This window comes from Chrysoperla carnea, chromosome 2, assembly GCF_905475395.1.
Source record: "Chrysoperla carnea chromosome 2, inChrCarn1.1, whole genome shotgun sequence".
Lineage (NCBI taxonomy): Eukaryota > Metazoa > Arthropoda > Insecta > Neuroptera > Chrysopidae > Chrysoperla > Chrysoperla carnea.
Window position 1 is genome coordinate 55158877 of NC_058338.1, and position 14986 is coordinate 55173862.

A 14986-nucleotide genomic window follows, 5' to 3' on the forward strand; every position below is an offset into this window, starting at 1 on the left:
TTTTTAAATTTTGTTTTATTTTTTAAATTTTCTAGCCTATTTTTTCTTTCAGAACAAAATTATCAATTAATTAATTAGAAAAGGTAAGTATTAAGTTAATTATATAGTAAATAATAATTCGTGTGGCTGTGTGGGTATAGCACTTGCTTATTAATCCAAGATAAGCTGGTTCGTATCCTGGTGTGGATAGTATTTTTATTTTTAAATTAAATGAATTTTTCCTTATGTTAAAAATTTTCCACTCTTTTTATAGTTTAAATTATCTATATAACCCGCCCTCTTGCTATAAATAACGTCAGTTATACATATGTCATAAATCACTATTCTGTCAGGGGGTGGGAATTTAAATAATCATAAGTATATCTCACTCTTTAAAATCATGTTCCCCTGTTACAAAATATTAAAAAATATGTAATGGCTTGGTTATGCTAAAATTTAAAACTTTTCAATAGGAGAACATGCCATAGAGTTTATTTATCTCACTCATATTCTCTTATTAGAAATATTAAAATTTTTATTTATAAAATTAAAAAATCCCTCGTTAAGACTAAAATTTGTAATTTTGTAACAGGAGAACATGTTATATATTTTATCCCATTTTTTTTATAACATTTTCGCCTATTACAAAATATTATACAAATACTTGATTTGCTTGTTTTTTGTTGTACATGCTACTAAAATTTATTCTTGTTAAATGAAATTTTAAAAGATTTTGTAATAGAAGAACATGTTATTTCACAAAACAAAACAAAAAATTTAATTATGTTCGTCCTACTTTCCTACTTATGTTATAAATCACTTCTGCCAGGGGGTGGGAATTAAAATATACCTCGCTCTCTTACTTATTTTTCGCTTTTGGTTCTCATAACAATTATCTAAAAAAATGACATTACCTCGGCATAATAACTTATTAAATTAAAAATTAATCGGCATAATGCTAGATACGAAACGAGATACTTTGTAACCGTAGGCGACTGGGCTAGCCACTATTCTACCTTAGACATATTATACCTATCAACAATGTAATATACCTACCTTTTACTTACCTTTTTTCAATAAACTTGTTTTCTTGAACTTAGTATTTATTTTTCTTTTACTGACTTATTTTACTAACTTACCCATTATGTATTTTTTTTACTCACCTTTTTTCCAATAAACTTACCTATAAATGAATAATTGTAGTAATATTTTGTTAAAAATGTAGGTTCTGTTTGATATTCTTGAAATCGATGTAAAGATAAAGGTAGGTGTAATATTGAATAATAATAATTAAATCAGAAAAGTTTATAAAGACGATATTTTGTTATAATATATATTTGTACATATTTCACCTAAAATAAATATGAATTAATAATGGTTATTTTATACAGTATAAAATCATTTTTCGGGATAACGGTTTCATTGTTTCTAAATTTTCAACAATTTGACGATTAAATTTATTTTTATCAATTCTTTGTTGAGTTTTATTTTGGATTTTGTTGAACATGTTCTCCTAATCCTAATACATATATACCTATACAAAAAAATCATGGATATAAATAATGCTAACGTAATTTAGCCACCCTCACAAAAATTTCTTTAATAAATATCTTTTTTTGTCTATTGTTCGTCGTTTGCTCTTCATTGTTTGAGCATTAAAATTATTTATTCGATCGTTGTTTATTTATTATTTATTAAGCAATTATTTGTTATTAAGTTAGCCTCCCCCCATAATATTGATTTCCACTTTTTCGTCTTTATTCAATGAAAAAAATAAATACTTAATTAATTTGAAATATTTATAATCCAACAATTGCTAATAATAAAAGCACAACCAATAATTTCTTAAAATGCATTGATTAAGGAAGCAAAAAGTGGAAACCAATAGTATGGGGGGCAAACTTAATGACAAATAATTGTTAAACAACTAATAAATAAACAACGATCGAACAAATAATTTTAATGATCAAACAATGAAGAACAAACGACGAACAATGGATTAAAAACGATTTATAATTACTTAACCCGACAAAAATTTTATGGGGGACCAAATTACGTTAGCTTCTGTTTTATAGATACTCAAAGTTGGTAGATCTAACTAAAAGTTGGTAGAGTTGGCAACGCTGCCTATACATCTCGAGTTTAAACTTAAACTAGCCCATTCAAAATTAGTTAAAAAATTTATTTAATATTTAATATTCACAAAATTTTTAAATGACATTTAGCATATCGTTGAATTCACTCTTCGTTATTTCTTGGGCAAATTGTTATTAAATGATCCATCTTAAGTAAAATCTTCAACTTCTTCGGTTGAGAAATGAGGTTTTGTGGGTTCCACATAATCATCTTTAAAAAATAAGAAATAAAATAAAATTTAAGAGACATATATTAAAACCAATAAAGCAAATGCATTATCCAAGCTCATAATCACATAAAAAAGGAAATTCATAGCATATATACTTCACACACAAAACTAACTAAAGTTGGGAGAAAAAATGATCAGAAGTAAGGATCATCTACTACCTATGTGCAGGGTCACAGTGGGTAGTCGCTTACTCATTAGGTATGTGCTGACCAATTTGATTCAATTTATTTTCCAGTCATCATCGATATCTTCATCTTGTTTCTGTAGATGCGATATCGGGTATTAAAATATTTAAATATTTTGGCAATTAACGTAGATTTATCCTCGAAGTGTTCAGAACTGAAAGCAGATTGTTTCCATGTTATGGCGTATGGTCACTTCATGTGCTTTGTACTCTTCCGGGGGTGTGTTACACTTAATTTTTGGTGTTAGATTTATGGTCGGTATTATCACCTTATAGGAATTACCCCTTCTTTTACTCTACCTTAGTACTTTTTGAAAAAAAAAAGCAGAACTAAACTTCATCCGCATATTTTATCTAGACTCATGACTAATTGAACCCAGTCTATGAATCAGAAAAGCTATTGATCCTCTATCAACCACTAGCTAAAAAATTTGATAAAAAAAGGAAAGATTTGCCAGATTTTAAGCCATAAGTAATTTGCTACATCTACAATAGGGTTATTCGAAGGGCTTATATAGATAGCTGAACATACCATTCATTATATTAAATTTATTGGGATCACTGCAATAATCCGGTCGCTTCGCTCCGGGCTTGCAATCTGAAACGCAATCTCTACATCTTTTCTGTTCTTTTCCTTTGTCGACACTAGTTATAGACGAACCAGGACCGTTACAGTCTTGATCGTCATCTTCATCGTTTTGGACAGGCTTTCGTGTTACTTTTCGCAGTGCTGCAGATATGTCTGCAACACTTTTTCTTAATTTACACCACTGCAACCAAAATTTTTGTTTAATGAATATTATGCATAGTGCTAGCGCTAATCCCTTTCTAAAGACCAACATTATTATGATGAAGACATCCAAACTTTTTGACCTTCTGGACACGAATCTTTTGTATGGACACTCGCCTGGCTTTCGTTTTATTAAGGTTAAACTCAAACAATTAATTTTTAAATAAAATTTATTCTTCAAAATTTAGTTCCGTCAAACAGAATATCCGTCTATTCCCTTACTTTACATAGAATTTTGTAGTTGATTTCTGTCCTAGCTATTCGGCTTTCAAAAAAAGTTTCGGATAACATTTAACAACGGTATTTTATATGTCTTTTATACGAATCAACTATAAAAAATAGGGTTTGCATTTGAAATTTTGAAGTTGGCCTTCATGAGTCCTTCCATGGTTATTTATTTCATGGTTATTTCACTGAATAAATTTTTTCAACCCTCTTAAAAATTGTTGGACTGCCCCGTTACTTTTGTAACGATAAAAATGTGCTAATTTGACGCAAATTTAATATTTGAATTATTGGCAAAAAAATTTATTCTGAAAGTAAAGGGGTAGGATTAGCCGAAGAAATAGTCAAACTGGGCTTTGAAGAAAAAAGGACAAAATTTGTTAACTTCTCGCCAATAATTAAGTCTAACTATCGGACTTTCCACAATATATGTAAAAACCGATTTACGGGATTAATAAAGCTTTAGAGCTTTAGCTATTAAAATTTCGTTTCATCAGAAAAAAGTATCAGAAAAAGAGTATCTGATGTGCTTCTGATACCAATTTTATTTTGATTAAGGGTTTATGTTTAAATAAGTTTTTCTACAAGTCCAAATGTGCAAAGAAATTCAATAAAACTTCTGATGGAATAATGATTCATACTTACGTTAAATCCCGCAATCGACTTTATAAAGTTCTTTATGCCATTGAGAACCCAACGAAGAAAGACTTTAGCTTTATCAATCACTTCACCAAAGAATCCTCTGTGGAGTGCTTTATTTGGCAGTTCGACGTTTGCTGAGGGTTGATATTGGCCATAATTTTCTTGGGTATAGTTTGCTAGAACTATCTAAGAACAATCAATATATAAATAAAAAGATAGGATTTTTTTTTGTGGGGATCCAATAAAAATTATAGAATATATCTGTCTTTGTCTAACGCATTGTGCTTTCTATGAGTAAATTCGAGGATAATGTGAGTGGTGTTCTGTATGTCAATTAGTGATAGAGATTTAGAATTTTTTTAGAATGTTCGATAATAATTTCAAATGATTTAGAATTTTTTAGAATAACCTAAATTGTTATAGAGTATTCGAGCATAGGTCATTAAAAATGTTTTATAATAATTTAGATGATCTGATATGCTCTAAAATGTATCAAAATCTTCGAGAATGTTTGAGGATGTTTCAGAAATGTTCTAAAATGTCCAAAACTGTTCGGAGCGTTCGAAAATATTATAGAATACTTGAGAATATTTTATTATTTTCCGAAATGTTCTAGAATGTTCAAAAATAATTTTAAATTTCTAAAATAATCTAGGATATTCTAAAATGGTCTAAAATTCTTTGGTTCTAGAAAACTTTTAAACATAAAAATATTTACGTCGACGCCGCGCCCGTGAGATAAAAACTATTTTCCCACACATTTTGGGTGGATAAATAGTTCATTACCGCACGCATTTTCACTACTACACTCAACCAATCAATCAAATTAGCCAAATTACTGTCAAAATCTAAACTAATAACAAGTAAGATAAGTAACTAATAACAAGAGGTGTAGATAAAGTTGTGTACGTTATCCGTGTGATAACGCATTGTCAACGTAGCTATGCGATTTCCCAAATACGCTGCACTAGCTGTACAAATTTCGCATGCATACGTTAATAATGTTCTTATCAACTTTTATCGTAAATAACTATTCTTACCACATACAGCAGTGAAATAATAAGAAAGACTAAAAATAAACTGGTCATTATGATGTTAACATTTAATTAATTTATTAATTCAGTAAACATTTCATTTTGTATAAAATAATTACCTATCAATATTATGAAACAATGAAAAATAAGTCTTATTGAGCAATTTATAAATAAAGGAAAGTGTGGTTTTTTTGAAAATCAGTAGTTTAGGTGCCCATCAGCATACAGCTACAAAAATTATACTATATTCTAACGTATTTTCTTTTTATTAAATGCAATAATGACATAGTTTTAAGTCGCATTTCCTTAGAAAAATAACGATTTTCGAAAAAAACGTTTTAAATAAAAAATGTTAGTTTCTTTTATGAGGATCAACTTTCTAATTTAAAGTGTTATTCTATATCTTAACGTTTAGAATCTAAATTCCGTGAAGGTTTTGATATGGCATCCTTTTTGCTTTGTGAGGATGTGATTATTATTACTTTTTTTTTGTATCCTAATCCTAATATTATATTACCAGTTTCTAAAGTAGTGATTATTGAAATTAAAAATCTAATTTTCAAATATTTTTTTATTTTTATGGATAAAATTTTATTAAATTAAATATAATTTCAAACATAAATTATAAACTATATAATTTATCAAAATTAATTTTATAATATATATATATATATATATATATATATATATATATATATATATATATATATAATTTTTCAAAAAATAAATAACTAACATTTTATTTAAATAAACTTATAGAATCACTTTCTTCTTTCTGGCTTAGGTTTGCGCCAAATATCGTCGATTGTATATAGCTTTATAATTAATTTCTTGCGCAAATTCAGATAAAGCAAAGCGAATTCCCTCAGAGATTGAAAAGATAATACATTTTTCTTAAAATCAAATATTACATTTTTAATTTTTCTGTATAAAATGATTGCATTAAGAACGAATTTGATAAGTAATAATTATTATTCATTCATCATATTCTCAAAAATTAGATGATTAACGTATGAAAATCAAACTACTAAATTCTATATGGCGACTTATGAGGCTACTCAAATTCTTCATCAATTTCAAAATTCGGCGGTGTCGGTGTCGACGTTAAATCTAAAATCAAAATTTATTATGTTATAAATTAATGCATTTTAGATATTTTCAAAATTAAAGAACTCTTTTCGAATTAAAGTTTTGGTTGGGAAAAGGACATCCTTAAAACCATTTGTTATCATATAACTAATTCTAACATAATCGATTTATATTTAATTATGACCCTTACACTTATAGGACTACATAAACTTATAGGATAAAGTGTACAAAATTTTCTTTTCTGTAACTTTGCTGGATATAAAAATTTTAATTGGACTAATGGTAATCATAAATGGTACATCCAAAAACTGAAAAGGAACTTTTCGAATGGAAAAGTGTAGAATTGTTGATATTTCTCTGCCTGAGTTATTTGTGACACACTGTGTAGGCAATGCCTAAAAGCTAGAAACGTATAATTTTGATGGTAAATTCCTTTTTTTATTATTTCAATTAAAAGGGATTTTTCGAAATTGTATTTCTGGGGGTACAAAATAGGATATTCAATTTTGAATATGGAAACCCTTTGTATATAATTTTCTAAGTATAGATCAACGTTTGGTATGGCGCCATTAAAGGTATTTTTAACTTCATATGGTTTTTAATCTTTATATAAGAGATGCTCTCACATTGTGTTCTTTAGAAAATGTTCGTGGCAAAAAAATTGACGTTTTTTAGAAAAAGTAGTAGGAGTAATTTTTCATATTAAATTTTTAAAAACCAAAAAGCTGCTTATTAAGCAATTGGAATAATGACTAGTTAATATGAGTGAAAGTTTTTATAATTCAAGTGCTTTTTGATGATTTATTGTTTGTTTGTAAGATGGTAAGATAACAAGAACATTTACATGTTTTCATGTAAGCTGAATTACAAAATTTTATTTGCATTATTGTACTCTTAGCAATAATATATAAGCCCAGAGTCTCTAAAACTATTTCAGTATTTCAGACAAACAATTTATGCTACCTTTTAAGCCCAGGATAAAAAGAGAAGTGTTGTATCTTTCGTAACCTGTAACACCGTAGCTCCTAAACGGATGAACCAATTTTTAGTTTTTGTTGTTGCTTGAAAGGTAATTTGATCGATGATCTTCTGGAAGGTGGGCAGATTTTCTTGAAATATAGCTAAAACACTCTCGATCAAGCTATCTTTCAAACAAAACAAGAAAAAATCGATTTATTTGTTTTGGAACTACGATGTCACAAACGAATCAATCAGATCTGATTTTGTGACATCTTAGCACTTAAAGGGATGAACCAATTTTAATTATTTTTGTTCTTTGAAAGGTTATTTAATCGTGAATGTTCTTAGCTATATTTCCAGTACGAAGTTAGGGTTCCGTATTTGAAGCAAAGAGAAAAGAGTCGATGATCTTCAAACGGCTGAGTATATTTTCTTGAAACATAGCTAAAAATAACCTCGATAAAATTCTTTTAAATAAACAAAAATCAACTCTTTGAGAAGTAATTGGGAGTTAAGGATAATCAAGTGGGAACGGCAAGCGGAAAGTCAATGGGATTGCTGAGAAAATAAACATTTAGACTGAATGTCTCTAGGAGATTCGGTTTTATTAATTTATAATTTATATCCATGTAATATGAGGATATTTGGTCATGAGGGAAGGGGAAGACTCATATCAAATACGTGGGATCTCCCCAGTCAATAGAGCGAACAACGATTAGTAAATTGGGTGTATTTTAATATTTTTTCTTAACGTTATTCTGATATTTTAAATTAATTAATATGAAAATGCATAGATAGAACATACCACCAATTACTGTCATTTTTTTTAGATTAGTTTTGTCGCGGCAATAATCTGGTCGCTGGTATTCGTATTTACAACGTGAATAACAATCATTACAGTTTTCTTGTTCTTTTTCAACGTCATCTTCCGTATTTACGTCGTCCATATTTGAAGAGGAACCAGGTACGCTACAATCACTTGGTTCATTTTCATCAACATTGTCACGGTTTCCTTTTACTTTTATGAGTGATTCAGAAATGCTTGTAAGACTTTCTCTTAATTTACACCACTGAAACCAAGATTTTTATTAATAATGTTATGATGAAAGAAGAGGAGGCAGAATTGTAATGAAAATTTGCTTTCTTTTAAAATTAAGTTTGATGAGCTTTTATTTAACTTAAAGTTATTATGTAATATTATTACGTATTGCTGTTTTATGCTCGAAAAAAAAATTATTTTTTACAAACTTCTTAAAAAATCGATAACCACTTTAATAAGTTGAGATTGGAATAATGGTAAAATTTCGAGACTCATATATTAACACCTGATGTGGGCGCCACTTCATGCATACAAGGTTGTAAAAAGGAACGGTAAACGTCTTTGATGTTACTATAGTCTATTTTTCAAAAACTTCAACATTAAATTGTTAGTAATATCGCTTGGTGCTTTACCATCTGTTCACTGGTTTATACAAGTAGTGTCGAAAGTGACGGTTTTCTGATACGTTAATACACAAACTAACAGGCGAAGTGAATTTCCCAAAGACAAGAAGTTTTTTTGGGTTACCTTTTTCTACAAGCCCAAAATTGCAATTAAATTCAATGAAACTGCGTTAATATTCAAATTCAGTTAATCAATAATTCGTACTTACGTCCAAGCCCGCAAATGACTTTAGAATGCCTTTTATCCCACCTAGAATCCATTTAACTACTGATCCAAACCATGAAACAGCCAATTCAATAAAATGATTTCCTCGTCTGCCGTTTACTGTACGAGTTTGATATTGGCGGTAATTTGTTTGTTTTGATTTGTTTTGAATGTTCCGTTTATAGTTTGCTAAAGCTACCTAAGCAAATAAAAAGTGTAAAAATTTGATGCGAACATTGCAAGACTTTTGTAACATAGGGAATGTTTGCAACAATGATACAGCATTCGTAAGCAAAAATACATGCACACATACATTGATACATACATACATCCAGATTAAGACAATGCAAAAGAAGCATAATCGTAAAGTGATTGTAAGCATACAGCTTTCAAAGCTAACAGCTTTACTTTGTATCCAGATTACTTGTATATAAATCCGTCTTAGCTTAAGCCTCTCTGGACCAGCGCTTATGAGTTCAAGTCCTTTAATAGCTAAGTGTAGCTTTAATTCGGTGTAATTATGCTAATTTGCGCGGTATAGGAGTTACATCTCAATTTAACTCGGGGAGTGATGCTGACCACTTCAAGGTAACGGTTGTGACTTGCTAGAGACTTTGGTAGCCAAAATGGTATCTCAGTGACCTGCCTTATCGGATGGGGTTTTGTTGAGTAGAACTGGGTATCTCAAGTATGACAAATACCATATTCTGTATCAAATGAGGGTACACAAAAGTGAGGGTAATTTATAACGAGGAAAGTCCTTAAGAAGGTGGAAGGGTTTTAGTCGGTAGGAATTTCAACACTGTTCTATTTGCGAGCGTCTACATACATGCATAAATACCTACATACAACCTATGACTTATTTTTGCGAATCCACCTGAAAATAATCAGGAGACAAATAATTGTGCCAGAGTATCCTATCACCAACAGTTGAAATAAGCTGAAACAACAAACTGACAAAAGATGGTTCAAATTTTCCGGGAAGAATAAAATAGTCGTCGAAAAAAAATGTGTAGGCATGCCTGAATAGATGTCACATCACTGATGTTATTTTTTGGAATCAGTTACATTTATTTAATTTTCTTGAAAACTAATTTTAATGTGTTTTTGTTGTACAAACTCGCACTCATTTCTGCCCCACCCTATACATATATAAATTGATTCAAGTATGTATAAATGAACTTTTTTTCCTTAAAACCTCAACTTTAAAACGTAAAAATATCTTACCTCATTCGTCAGTATAATGATAAGAAAGACTAAAAATAAACTGTTCATTTTTAATCAGTTGAAGTAGATACCAACTGGAATGGACATTGTCGTACTGACGTGGCTACACACGAGGCTTTGTTTAAAATAAATTTTTTGCATTTGTGCAATTAGTATTAATTAAGAGTTAAATATGTAGGTAAAAATAGAGGAGGAAGGTTTTTTTTTAAAGTTTAATAGTTTGAGACTTGGTAGGTATGAAGATTAATATCAGAATTCGTACCAAAGTTAAAAATATATAGGCAACGCATATTACATAATTAAAAAAGTTATGAATAGAACAATTAAAATAAAGAACTGTTCAAAGTCTTATCATTTTTTTTCGTTGGGAAAAATGATAAATGTAATTTAGAATCACATAAACTATTCTATGTTTCTTTAAATTTAAAATTTTGAATTGTTGGCTATAATTGACTTTATCAGGTAGGTAATAATTGCTCTGATCTCTAAGGGTTACACTCACCGCGACTTGCTGTGCTATATTTCTGAACATAAACAAACAAATTTGGTAGGTCATTTCGATACTACACAAGTAATGTTAATTAAGTATTAATCAGATACAAATATATTCATAAAGACGGTTACTATCCGTTGTCCGATTTTCTCAGGACAATAAATCTCAAAAACTTTAAGAAAACTCAGAAAGTTGGAAAATGTTTCAAAAGGTAAGATTTACCTAAAAGAAGTACATAAGATATTTTTCAACGCAATGTAATTTACAGGAATGCATTTCTAGAAGTAAGTAAATATTTTTGCTGTTGTTGAGAGAATGGCCGAGAAAGAGTAGGTACGGTGAAATACTGTAAGATGAAATTACTCTTTTATTTTTTAACGGGTTTTTCGTTTCATAATATGGTTATTAGTTATATAAATAAATGAAGTATAATATTTGTTTGTAAAATTAATAGGTATATATTTGATAACACCTAACTTTAAGATTTGCTCCACAAAACTGTTCTAATTTTTCAATATCTATTATACAGGGTGTTCGTTTTTAAAAAGTCTTTACAACACTTTACGAGGTAAAATTCAGCTCTAAATAAGCTGATTCATCTACATTTACTTTATTTGAAAGTTGTTTGGAAATTAATCGGAGTATACGATTTTACCTTAGTAATTGATATTCTAAGAATTTTACTAAAATTCGTATAAATATTACTATTAGTAAAAAGCCTTTATTAATCTTTTAATTTCTGACGATACACTCACAAATATTACTTTTTAATTTTACCACACAATGAAAACAAATAAAAAATTCCCAATTTCTTTTTCTTTGGTCGATAACTTAAGCTTAGTTTGTGCCTCTTGGAGTAGAGTTCTTATGTCAAAGTTAGTATATCACGCCAAATACTATGTCCGATCTATCTGTCGAATATTTCTCTAATTAGTAGTTTAAAATGCTTATATCATTCAAATTTCTTGACGGATTTTAATTTTAATTTCACTTTTTGTTATCTCTTTTACAGTAGTTTCATATTTTGTTAAAAAATGTGAAAATACGTAATCCACATTCCCTAAATCCAAAGACAAACTAATACTTTAACTTCTTGTTATTGTAACTTGTTAAAAAAATTGACGATTATGAGATGATTGTGAACTTCACTAGCCACAGATCCGAGAAAAGTTAAGTACAAAAAATAGTTTTAGGAAGCCAACGGTCTAAATAGTTCTGGTACAACGTAATACGACTGCTTACGTAAACAATTTTCAATTATAAATGTATTTTTTTTTAACAAGTGATGTGCCAGTCGTTGGTCCACCAGTTGACTAAAAATCAATGGCCTTATCGATTCTGACAACGTTCTGCAACGATCTTGATGTGGTCGTCCATCCAGAAATGTTAGAAAATATTCCAGTATTCTTGGATATTGTCTCACAAACTGACAACCAAGATTACGACGATAATTGAATTGTGGCTGTTCAAGCATAAACAATGTGAGGGTTGCCATTCGTGTAAAAAAGTAAATAACTACCGATGCGATGAAGTAATCATCTTCTAGACTACCCTATCCCCTCCCCCATGTCATCTTACATAAGCAAAACAAAGATCCCCCCCCCGTAGTGCTTACGTAATACTTGAACCCCTAAGACCAAAAAATGTTTATACCAAAAATAAGTAATAATTGTTTTTTTATTTACTCAAAACTTTTTATAAAACGTATACAAACCAAACAATAAATAATTCTATATAGCGGTGATTAAACGTAAGAGGTTACTTATTCTTCATTTTCGTCTATATCCCAATTCGGCGGTGTCGGTGATAAATCTAAAATAAAAATTTCATATCATAATATATTGACAATTTTTGAAGTAAAAATTATTTTAAAATATTTACTATCGAAAATGCACTAGATTAAAGAAAATGTGAAATTTTTCAGTTGGTGAAAAACACTTGAGTAAGCTGATAAAGCTCTAGATATGGAAATTTTAAATAAACAAAGAAATTGTAAAATACATATTATAATAAAGGGCAAGACATTTCTCACAGTGGGATGTAGTCGATATGGTTGGTAAACCCTTTTTCCACCGATGGTTGGTAAATCCATTCTACACTTTGTATATAAGTACCTAATAAAAGCAAGATAATAAATTTTTTAAGGTCAGCTGCCGTACTAATGGATTCTATCTTAAAATATATTTATACATACCACTAATAACAGTCATTTTTTGGGGGTCAGTTTTATCGCGGCAATAATCCGGTCGCTGCTTTCCGGGTTTGCAATCTGAAAAGCAATCATTACAGCTTCCTTCATTAGGTACAACCATAATAACAGAGGAACCAGGCGCGTTACACTCATGATCATCATCGACATCATCAAAACCATTGTCGAGATCTCCTTTTGCTTTTACCAATGCATCAGATATGTTTTTAAGACTACTTGTTAATTTACACCACTGCAACCAACATTTTTTAAATAAATATAAAGATTTTTACTTATTTTTATGTACTGGCAATGCTCGTGTTGAAACATTTACTCTTGGATAAAAAAAACAATGCGTATCAGAGCAACATCTCTAAAATCATATTTTCTCCTCATTAAGCGCTTCTTATTAATACCTATGTAGCGATCTGGTGATGTCAGTGTTTTTCATGTATTTTAATGTTATATCCTTTTTTGAGAAATAATATTAAAATTAGTTTGTTTTCAAATTTATTTGTATTCTCCAATTTTCAATTCATGTTAGTTCTACAACTGTAATATATATGACCAGTTTTCCTCTTTTTTCTATTCGTGGAGGACGTAGCGATCCGGTGATTCTTATTTTTAATTGATATTTTACAAGATTAGATCCATGGATACCATCACGCATATGTTTTACTTTGGTTAAGTGGGCATCAACATAAGAATCAGGTTGTTTCATTTACTTTTACTATCCATCATTATAATTCAATTTAATTTTCAAACCTTTTACTCAATTAAAGAGGCGCAAAGGCCTGTATAGGAAATAAGCCTTAAAACCGTGAAAAGCGTGATATTTTGACGTAAATAAGAGGAACGAAGTAAATATTCAAATTCAAACTATCAATTTATAGTAGGAAAGAAAATTATCATCTGACCTAAAATAGTAGTTTGTACAACGAGTGTCGAAAATATAGTATTTCTGATACGTTTTAAAGATACATGAGTGTATGTTTAAGTTATGCTCAACCTAAAGAATCAGGCTGTTTCATTTACTTTTATTATCCATCATTATAATTCAATTTAATTTTCAACCCTCTAGCTCAATTAAAGAGGAGCAAAGGCTTATAGAGGAAAAATAAGCCTTAAAACCGTGAAAAAGCGTGATATTTCGACCTAAAAAAGAGGAACGAAGTAAATATTCAAATTCAAACTATCAATTTATAGTACGAAAGAAAATTATCATCTGACATAAAATAGAAGTTTGTAGAACGAGTGTCGAAAGTATTGTATTTCTGATACGTTTTAAAGATACATGAGCGTATGCTTAAGTTATGCCGAGTGAAATAATCAATACACAACGCAATAGGCGAAGATTAGACCAACTAAACTATGTTTGAGTCAGTCTCCTTCTTCTAAAAACTTTAAATTAAAACTTTATTATGTGTAATGCAATTAAAAATTCGTACTTACGTCGAAGAACACAAAGGTCTTGAAGACATCTTTTATGCCATTGAGAAGCCATATAATACCATCTTTAAAAAATGAAAAAAACGTTTTAACGATGTTGCCAGCGCGAGTAACTTTTGCTGAAGGTTGATAATGATAATCATTTTTCTGGTTATAGCTTGCTAGATATACCTAATCACATAATAAGTATAAAAAAATAAGTCAGTATAAATTTCAGAGGGTAACATCGCAAATTATCCTTGTGTGGATTGTAGAATTTTGAATCCGGATACGGATACATATGTTGTTTTATGACAGATATTATGTTTAAAAAAAAAAAGAGTCTCATATCCGTTAAAACCTCAACTTTTAAACATAAAAATATTTAATCTTACCTCATTCGTCAGTATAGTGATAAGAAATACTAAAAATAAACTGTTCATTATGATGTCAAAATTCAATTTATTTCAGTAAAAATTTCATTTTTTGTAAAGGGGTTATTAATATTATGAAGCAATGAAAAAATATGTAATATTGAGCATTTAATTAGTGGAGGAAATGTAAGGAGAGTCATGAGGGTACATAGTGCCGGTGGCAAGTATTTAGGTTGCGCCTTATATATATCGGGATCGACTCTAACGATTTTAATGAAAATTCGTATAATGATAGTATTCAACATAACAGTAATGGTTAAATTGGGGAGAGTAGCCATAAGCATGTCATTTTATCTTAAA

At 29.4% G+C, this 14986-nt stretch overlaps 3 protein-coding genes across 3 annotated transcripts; all 3 read right to left on the bottom strand.

The window, feature by feature from the left end:
• Positions 1-2235: 2235 nt before the first annotated feature.
• On the bottom strand, positions 2236-4980 carry LOC123292784. The gene is made up of 4 exons (XM_044873499.1): positions 4972-4980; positions 4189-4371; positions 3061-3298; positions 2236-2325 (listed from the first exon to the last, which is right to left on the bottom strand). The coding sequence occupies exons 1-4, from the start codon at positions 4978-4980 to the stop codon at positions 2264-2266; spliced, it is 492 nt and encodes a 163-aa protein (XP_044729434.1). The 3' UTR covers positions 2236-2263.
• A 1293-nt stretch (positions 4981-6273) lies between these two features.
• Positions 6274-12131, bottom strand: LOC123292785. The gene is made up of 4 exons (XM_044873500.1): positions 12060-12131; positions 8921-9115; positions 8074-8338; positions 6274-6329 (listed from the first exon to the last, which is right to left on the bottom strand). Exons 1-4 carry the CDS (start codon positions 12129-12131, stop codon positions 6274-6276), a joined length of 588 nt encoding a protein of 195 aa, XP_044729435.1.
• Positions 12132-12373: 242 nt separating this feature from the next.
• On the bottom strand, positions 12374-14695 carry LOC123292786. The gene is made up of 4 exons (XM_044873501.1): positions 14648-14695; positions 14277-14444; positions 12831-13077; positions 12374-12448 (listed from the first exon to the last, which is right to left on the bottom strand). Exons 1-4 carry the CDS (start codon positions 14693-14695, stop codon positions 12399-12401), a joined length of 513 nt encoding a protein of 170 aa, XP_044729436.1. The 3' UTR covers positions 12374-12398.
• Between the last annotated feature and the right edge of the window lie 291 nt (positions 14696-14986).